Source organism: Camelina sativa, chromosome 16 (assembly GCF_030686135.1).
Source record: "Camelina sativa cultivar CO46 ecotype springtype chromosome 16, ASM3068613v1".
In the NCBI taxonomy this organism is placed as follows: domain Eukaryota; kingdom Viridiplantae; phylum Streptophyta; class Magnoliopsida; order Brassicales; family Brassicaceae; genus Camelina; species Camelina sativa.
In genome coordinates this window covers 19,574,441-19,583,707 of record NC_141895.1, presented here as the reverse complement: position 1 = coordinate 19,583,707, position 9,267 = coordinate 19,574,441, and the positions used below count along the sequence as shown (strand labels likewise).

At 36.6% G+C, this 9,267-nt stretch overlaps 2 protein-coding genes and 2 non-coding genes across 5 annotated transcripts; all 4 read right to left on the bottom strand.

Annotated features, from left to right (window-relative positions):
• Nucleotides 1-4,093: 4,093 nt before the first annotated feature.
• LOC104750806 (large ribosomal subunit protein eL34y) lies at nt 4,094-5,554 on the bottom strand. The gene is made up of 4 exons (XM_087493434.1): nt 5,343-5,554; nt 5,148-5,227; nt 4,368-4,477; nt 4,094-4,289 (listed from the first exon to the last, which is right to left on the bottom strand). Exons 1-4 carry the CDS (start codon nt 5,419-5,421, stop codon nt 4,196-4,198), a joined length of 363 nt encoding a protein of 120 aa, XP_087349560.1. The 5' UTR covers nt 5,422-5,554; the 3' UTR covers nt 4,094-4,195.
• Nucleotides 4,584-4,667, bottom strand: LOC147925735 (small nucleolar RNA snoR110). The gene has a single exon (XR_015585593.1). It is a non-coding gene; the product is annotated as a small nucleolar RNA snoR110 (small nucleolar RNA).
• On the bottom strand, nt 4,817-4,900 carry LOC147925734 (small nucleolar RNA snoR110). Its single transcript, XR_015585600.1, has one exon. It is a non-coding gene; the product is annotated as a small nucleolar RNA snoR110 (small nucleolar RNA).
• Nucleotides 5,555-6,125: 571 nt separating the features above from the next.
• LOC104750805 (uncharacterized) lies at nt 6,126-8,989 on the bottom strand. 2 transcript variants are annotated; one of them, XM_010472655.3, is made up of 5 exons: nt 8,495-8,989; nt 7,541-8,406; nt 6,888-7,289; nt 6,569-6,801; nt 6,126-6,474 (listed from the first exon to the last, which is right to left on the bottom strand). In XM_010472655.3, the coding sequence occupies exons 1-5, from the start codon at nt 8,629-8,631 to the stop codon at nt 6,211-6,213; spliced, it is 1,902 nt and encodes a 633-aa protein (XP_010470957.1). In that variant the 5' UTR covers nt 8,632-8,989; the 3' UTR covers nt 6,126-6,210. The 2 variants fall into 2 exon arrangements, with proteins under 2 accessions (XP_010470957.1, XP_010470958.1); XM_010472656.2 differs by having other exon boundaries at nt 7,541-8,395; nt 8,495-8,854.
• Between the last annotated feature and the right edge of the window lie 278 nt (nt 8,990-9,267).

Below are 9,267 nucleotides of genomic sequence, written 5' to 3'. Positions count from 1 at the left end.
TCTTAGTGAAAATTAATTAGGAATATTTCACAGCCCAAATTACTCCTTTTGTCGTGAAAGTCGTCAAAATGCAATAAACAAAACAGAAACAGAGCTTTCTTCTTGTTACAACCACCAGAGAGTGATTGACTTCTGGCAAACTTTCGGATCTAATTAGCTTCTACTTCCGTTTGTTTTCCTGAAATAATGAAAAAAATTAAACCCCACTTTTTAGATAACAAAAATCATCTAAAGACTATTTTTATGTGTCCCAAATTATTAGTTCTTTTGATGAATTACCTTCACCATGGAGAACTAGAGCACCCCAATTGATTCTTCCCGTAACAGCTTTGGTCAGTTCGTTTGGAGCTTAAAGTCTATGAGCTAGAAGCACATTATACCCATCAGTGACCAATCTACTCACCATCAAAGCTATCCGTCTCTCGTTAGAAATAAGTAGCAAATGGACTATGTTTTCATGCTCAATACACCACTCTTAACATTTTTTCATTAATCCACACATCTACATAGTTCTCGTTGGAACAAAAACCGAGATATCAATTCTACTAGCCTTCTTCTTCAAATTTCTCACAGCTGCTTTTGTTAAGGTGTCCTCACTAACACGTCCTAAAATGTCATCTTCGATACTTAGATAGCCAAGGCTTTTCAAACCTCTCTCGATATATGGTGGATTTAAAAGACTATAAATTATTTGATTTTGAAAGCTATTTAGTAAAGATGAAAAGTTAGACATAAATTTTTAATAGATTTCTTTTGTTTGGGTTTGCACAGTAGAAACAAACCTAAATGGAAGCAGATCAAAGATATTTCGGATCACTGTACCGGAATTGAGCAAATGTGCCTCCAAAGTCACTTGTACAACCTCGCATGTTCAACAAACACATAAAGATTATGGCACTGGTTAAGTGAGTGGAATAATGTACTGCCCATTTTTTATGATCTACAACTCCATGGTGTCACAATATTTTTTGTCGTTGCCTTTAAAACCGATAAGCCATATAGTTTTTTTTTAATGTTAAATTTATTAATCAACAAAAAGAAAAAATAATTACAAAAGTTTGGTCGGAAATTGTAAAAAATAATAAGCCATATAGTTGTTAGTGCATCATGCTCTCGCTGCTACCGTCTGATGAAATATGAGTCATGACTCATGATCATGTAAACATTGTCATAATTTACCGATGCAAGGATTATTGTATTTGTTTTGATTTTTTTTTCCTTAAATCATCCAAGTATAGAATTAGAATATACTCGTTTGTAGTCTCAAGACCAAACAGTTCCTGAGAAGCCTTTTGCTTGTCCCACAAGGAACACAACAACTACATGCTCTCGTCATCAGACCCCATTTTAGGCCCACTATAAGCGCAATTAATCTTCTGACTTACAAATACAATCTGATCCATAAAAACGGTGTCGTATTAAAAGTAGAGTAAATGCGACTTGTTTTACAACTGTCTGATCGAAACTATCATTCTAAGTTTTTTGAGGATTTCTTTTTATCATTTCGATATTTATTTCCTTTCATGGATGAAGATGGAGAGATTCGTGGTGTTCTTGTCAAAGGATCTGATGGATTTGATTGGATAAGCAAATTACAAGATTGTTTGCTGTGCATGTGAGGTACTCTTGCATCTTCCCACTAAAGATGCATGCGGTTACGACTAGTGTGTTATCCACTAGACCTAGACAATGCTGATTTCCAAGATTACAACACCTTCTTGAGTTTTGTTGATAGCTTTCTTGATTTCAACAGTGACTCATGCTTACAACAATTTACAATGAAGTATGATTATGAATCTGAGATACCTCTCATGGGACGATGGATCAACACTGTTGTTACGCGTAAAGTTATACGGAAGTTAGGATGTTTAGTTGCCTTAAACCATTTACACATGTGAGAATTTAGAATTTTGGAACTATGATTCGTAATTTTCTCGTTGGGATCTCTACTGTCAAAGATATGACCATCTCTGCAAGTACTCTTGAGGTAATCTAACTTGGATCCGCTATTTGAGTGCGTTACTTTGTTCTATAATTCTTTAAGCTGTTTGTTTCGATTGATTTAAGTTTTGCAGAGAGAGTGGCTAACAAAGATGAAATAACTAAACCAGAAGTCCTAATTAACTTAAACCAGACAACTAAACCCGAAATCAGAGGACTAAACCAAGAGTCTAACCTGTTACAAAAGGTGGGTTTGATTAGATAACTCGGATTGGTGGTGGTTGGATCAGTAAATAATAAATTTTGTTAAGGGTCAAAAGGTCTCTCACCAATAAGGAGGCCGGAGATATATGAGAATAGCTTTTTTTGCACATGCAGAGGGTTTAACGTAAAACATAAGAAAACAACACATTCGTTTCCAACATCTGATCTGGTGTTGAGAATTTAGTCGTTGCTTTCCCCTAGGGCCTTTCGACGTTTTGGCCGTGAAGAGGTTTGTGATTGAGTAGTTGCTCTCTTCTTCAATCCTTTTGTTTTTTTTTCACGGTTTTTGTGAAGAGCTTTCTTCTTCGCCTGCTTCTTCTTACAGGCAGCACATAGTAATGTTCCAACTTCTGGGAGGTGGTTGTTGAAAGGACTCCCTCCATTTGATAGGCTAGACCAGACCCAAACAAAACTTGGAACACCACTAGGCACACGACTAGACAATCCTGATGTGACTTCAGGAAATGCCAAAAGAATATTGTTTCCGTGCTTCTCTAAGTCGGAGTAGTCAACGTAGTATGGGGTGTCTTGTGAGATTACCAAGATATTTGTTAGTTGAGAACGATTGCTCATTACCCACTCATAAATGTCAACCAAGATATCACTATGTTTTTCACGGTTATTTTCTGAAAACAGAGAAATATATATCGATGGAGATCATCTATCATCAGATCAAAAGAAAGGAAAAAAAAAACATGGATTGAAGATCGACCAGGTGTACTATATATATATATATAATCGAGATCTTTCAACGACGACAGGATATAAAGGAAAGATTACCAGAGAATTTGTTGCTCACGGAACACATTGTTTCGACGGAGGACGAGGTATTCTGTCGGTAGCGAGAAAGGGCTTTTGGTTGTTTTTTAATATCAAGGGTTTAACACGTCTAAAATGACTATAATATCCCCTGACTTACAGTCTCTAACCGCACACAAAGCCCACCAATTTTTCGGCCCGAGACGACTATAATGCCGTTTATGTAACTGTCAAAGATATGACCATTGCTTCTTTAGAAATCTAATGACCATCAATCAAGAGAGGCAAGGAAATGTTGTTTTATCTGGACCTCGGCGTTTCCTATCATCACTCGAGTATGTTAAGATAGGAAGGCAATTGAAAGGAGGCAATGAAGATGGAACTAGTGAGTTACTTTTGAGAATTCAAAAAAGTCCTAAAGAAACTGACCCTATGCTTGGATGAGTCCATAAAGAATGACGAATCTGTCATCGTAAGAGAACTACTTACCATTCCAATACTCTCTACATCATACCAAATTTTGGTTCTCTGATGATCCTCATAATCATCACCAATAAACGTACAAAGTTGTCTCTGACTTGGAGTACTTAGTTACATGAACTCTCTGCTTTCTCTTAATTTGTAATGGTATTGAACTGCAGAGTGCTTGGTTATTATGAACTTTAATTCTTTTAACTTGTAATGGTATTGAGTGCTGAGTTAGTAGAAGAAACATACAATATTTATGGATCAATTAAGTATTCACTCCTTGGAGACTAAGACATGATTTGTAAGATACGAATGGAACAGAAGGAAACTGGGGGTTACATGAAATGGACAGCAGAAACTTGCACGAGCACTAGTCAAGACTCAAGACCAAAATCGCACAGCACAGTAACCAAACAGGAAATATAGCAATGTGCTGCATACAGTGAACATTTCCTACAATAACTATCCAACTACAACATGTAATCAATTATGCAATCACTGTTGTTTAGTTTTAGACTCAACCGATTAAATGAGTATTAACGGGTCAATAGATGACACAATAGAAGCTTCGGGGATAAGAGAATAGAAAAGGAAAATGAGAACTCAAAGGAACGAGAAACCAAAACCGAAGCGAATTGTCGACAGAGGCAAAGATCCAAAACCAAAACAAAAAAGCTTAAAAATTTGGATGAGTACACAATGTTTTCTCTGCAACCAGTACTATCGCTAGAACAGAGCCATAAAACATAAAAACTAATAGGGTCTAGCTCTTGGGAGCAACCTTTTCCTTTGCCTTTTGAAGCTTCAAAACCTTCTTCACAATCTTTTGCTCCTCCACAAGGAAAGCACGGATGATTCTGTTATCACAAGAAACAATTGAATTAGTCCATTGTTTATAAAGACAGCTGATACAAAGATTGAGCTCAAGCACTAACCTTTCCCTAACAGCAGAACCGGACAAAACACCACCATAAGCACGGTTCACGGTCCTCCTGTTTCTGGATAATCGAGACCTCTTGTACTCAGCAGGCCTCAAGTGAGGGATCTAAAGAATCAAACAGAGATAAATTAGATGCTGACGGGAAATGACAGACACAACCAACCAACACTACTTTCACTTATGATTAGCGCAAACCAAAGAACCATTTCAAAGATTTCTGCCGCCAAGGTAAAAAGGTTACTCTTACATACAAAACGAGAAAACTTGAAAAGACCAAAGCGGCACTAAATTTAGCTTATGATAAAGTTATGTACTGATGTGGATTAATCTTAACCAGCACAGGACCGTCAATAAGCACAAGAAGGAATCACTTACATAGAATCCTAACTACTACATTTGCTGCAACCAAGAATACACAAAACAAACATAAATACACAGTGACAAAACTTTCTGCCGCCAAGATTAAAGAAGACTCCTTACATACAAATGGAGAACACTAAAATAAAACAAGGCGGCACTAAATTTAGCTTATGATAAAGTTATCTACTGATGTGGATTCATCTTAACCAGCACAAGACCGTCAATAAGCCCGAAATCAAATCAACAGCACTAAACTAACTACATTTGCATCAATCAATACATTAACCTCAACACAATCAACTCAAAGACTCAATCATTGATTATTCATTTAAGGGTCAATCCAAAATCAATCAAAGGACACAACTTTAGTACCAAAAATCAAATCTGAGAGAAATGAATCAGAAAGACTACTTACACCCTGGATACGTTTGCCGGTAACGGGACATTTAGGACCACTGGCTCTCTTCTTGGTGGTCTGGTAAGTCAATTTACCTCCTGCAAAATGAAAGAAGATACACAAAACACATTACACATCTGATAGATCGGTGAATACAGATTGAGATTTCAGCTGAAAGATTAGTAAGTAGATGAAGAAGAAACAGAACCATACCTGGGGTTTTGACGATCCGGTGCTGGTTTGATTTGGTGGCGTAACTGTGCCTCGATCGGTAAACAAGACGCTGCACCATTTTCGCTCCTCTCTCTCAATCTCTCAGACCCTCTCTCGTGTCTGCTAGGGTTTTATCCTCCTCAGCTTGACGGAGCAGAGAAGTGACTTTACAAGCTAACATTATCTTATATAAGGGCACACCCTTTTGCCCTAGATCGGACGGATCAGATCACATCTTCGATTATTATTAACGGACGAAGTTTTATGGGCTTCTTAGACTTACATAAACCGGCCCAAGGCCCATCTTTCGGATGTTGTTTATTTAATCTATTCACTAGCTCTCAAGGTTTTGTTTTGAAGTTTGTTGAATCAGAGCACATTGCTGCTTCAGTGTAACCAGCAACTCTATACAGCTGAACCATTCTTTATAGCCACTTCCACAAGTGTTTCCGCCAGCTAATATTGTGTGGTACTTTAATTCTGTTTGAAAAAAATTACAGATTGATTTTTATTTTTTATTTAGAGTGGTACATATGATTAACAATTAGGAGTTTGAAGATTCAAGAAACTCACTTCCTTTGATGAATTAGGATCTTTGATGTAAAAAGATTCAATCGTAAGTATAAAATTGTCTTCTTTTGCTTTGTGCTTTATTCAGCTGATCTTAGATTAATCAACTAGTTACTAGTCTATACTACAAAACTTTTTTGGGGCAAAAACTACAAAACTAAGTTACCATATATCATATTATTATGATATACATTTGTTCTCAGGAACAACAACAAAACAAAAAAAAGACATCTTCCTGGATCTGATAAAGCCATAATGTTTCCAACATCTATGATCTAATCTTTTATGCAGAGAAGGATCAAAAAGGTAATAAAGAGAAAGATGACTCCATGTGAATCTTTCGACCGTTGAAGCTAATCCTGTCAAGTTTCTCTTTGCACCAAACTAACTTCTCGGTGGTAAGTTTGGATATGTTCATCACTCTTGAAACCAGTCTCAGTTCTATTTGAGCTATCAGTAAGTCATCTTTGAGTCCAACACTACTCTTTGACTCATTCTTCTTTAACTTCTTCACTATTATACAGCTTTGGCTTCTTAATATTTCCTTTAGCTTCTTCTCCTTCTACATTAGGCCAATAACAGATTCTTGAGTGTGAATATAAAAACATTGGTGTAATCTGACAATAGGAGACTGAGATATTGAAGAAGTTAAATACCTTTTGGAAATGAGTTCTGATATCTGTCAAGAGCTCAAGGTCAAGAGGATCTTGTGGAGAGACTTGAGTTTGGTGAGAAACTTTCACCATTGAAGTAAACTCGTCTTTGTCTGCACATAGAAACTCCAAGAAAATACACATCGACTCTCGGATGATCTCTCTCAACATTTCAATCTTTACCGCGAATTCTCCTTCATATCTACATTTCTTATTACTCTTCGAGGAACGGTCATCTGTAAACATTGCAGATTTTGGTATTAGCACCACAAAGGAAAGGTTCAGTATAAACTGAAGAGTAGTGAAAACATGTTTTGTTTACCTCTAACAAGTGGAATCTGAAGGAAATTATGGAAATGGCGACGGTTCTTTAAGTAACTCTCAACTCTAGAAGAGTTTTGAAATGGTTCATTCTCCACAAACCGTTGAAGCAGAACTTGGAATAGTTGAAACTCTCCAGCTACTAAATTGTATTGATAAGGAGGAACATGAGAATCAAACTCCAAGACTTTAGCGTATTGCCATTGAAGCATCTCCCACGAGAGACAAACTTGGCCTACATAGACAGTCTCAAAGTCTCTACTCGCTTCTTTCACAAGTCTCTCAATCGGATCACATTCAAGCTTATGTTTCTTGAATGGCCATAGATTCTGATGCAGAGGCGATTTAGGCGCTTTAACGTTGTTTCTGCTCGGTTTAGATGAATCTTTTAGCTTTAGCAAACCTATAAATCAAAATCCAAAATGTTACTACTATTATAGTAGTTCTATAGACCCTACCAACAAATATTATACTCTTGAGTAGTTGGGACAACATTTAAGAAGGAAAGAGACATTCTTTAAGAATCATGTCCTCACAATCACAGCAAGAGCTGGAATCAGACAAAAATTAATGACTCTTAAGTTTAAAGACATGTCATTGCTAATCTCTCAAAAACGGTAAACATTGATTAAAAAAACGGATTGATTAACTTACTGATGGAATGCATAGTTTGAGAATCGATGACATCGAGTTTTCGCATTTTAACCGCATAGCTCTTGTAAACCTTGTGAATTTCAGAGATTCTGTCTTTGTGCTGATCTTGTTTTGGTTCGATCTTGAGTGGTTTCAGCTCTTCTAATGGAGTCTCTGATTCCTCAAGAATGGTGCACAATCCTCCTGTTCTTGCAGTCCTTATCTCTGTTTTCAATTTCTCAATCACATCACTATGCTCAAACTCATCATCATCATCTGAATCTGAACCATCATCAAACTCATCATATACCTCTTCTTGTTCATCAAACCCCATATTTATCAACTCTTCTTCTTCATCTCCTCCTTCTCCATAAGCAAAGTTAGAAATCTGTGAACTTGGGTTAAGTTCTATAAACCCGTCAACATCATCATCATCGAACAAGTGTTCTTCGTGATCTAAAAGTTCCTTTAAGACACCACAACTCATGAACTCATAAACCAACATCTCTTCTTTCACGTGTTCCTTCACAAAACCTTCTGATTCTGATTTCTCCACAACCATGGACCTTGTGTCCGGTTCCTCAATATCTGAGAATCTCACCATCTTCTTCTTCTTCTTCTTCTCCTCCTCCTCATGAACAGTAGCAGAGTAATCACGAAACTTAAAGCTAAACGCTTTAGGCTCTTCTACAAAACCAACGATGCTTTTCTTGTCGGTATAAAACTCGCATCTCTTGCTAATCGAAACCAGAGAGGTTTCCATCGCATCATCGTCTTCTTTTGTTCCACCAATTTGGTTTTGATCTTGATGATCTCCGTAAACAGAGGAATCGCTTGTGTTCTGTTTCTTGAACACGACCAAGCTTGTGTCTTTGTCTGAATTATCACTAAATAAAACAAACCCATTAACCAATAAAGAAGAACTCCAAACAAAAAAAAACAGAGAACAGAGAAGAAGAAGAAGTTTAACGTTACCTGAAGAGATTAGAGAGAGAACCCCAGAAAGCATCGAGAACTATGAAAGTGTTTCCGTACATAAACTGTTTCAAACCAACACCAAAATCGAAGTTAGTAGAGGTAGTAGTATAAGTCTTCGTCGTAACAATACCCATTTATCGCTAATTTCAACGCGTTTGTGTGGTTTAAAGTAAACGCAAAAACGTCTTCAAGGGTTTCTACACATGATTAGTGCTTTAATGACTTTTTTCTCCCAAGAAAATTCCAAAATTTTCGTCAAGACGACGTATACGGACATAAAAAGTGGAGGAGACACTAGAGAGATGTGCGTTGAAGAAGAAGATCAATTTTATGGAATCAGGTGCGAGATTTGTGGATGGGAAAATATCTCACTCTTACACAACTCTTCTTTTATGTAATAGTGTAATAATAATAATATCTCTCACCCTATGGTAATGTTTTGCTTTCTCATTAAATTTCGAAATTTTTGATATAAATGTTTTTCTTTTGTTTATTTTTTTTGGGTTTTCAAATGAGAATTTGTATTGTGCTTAAGATGTCCGAAAGGGAGAAGAGAGAATAAAGTTTTTTTTTTTTTGTAACATACTATGATATATTATGCATTAGGATTTGAATTAAAATTATTCGAATTTTACTACTAATATTCTTTCCTCAGATTTTTGCTTAACTTTGTCTCGGAGAACGGACAATGTTCAACCTGGGAGAACTCAAAGAGTCAAACTTATTACATTGCTTCTCGGGTTCTTGTCCACTTGCCACTTTGCTTCAAA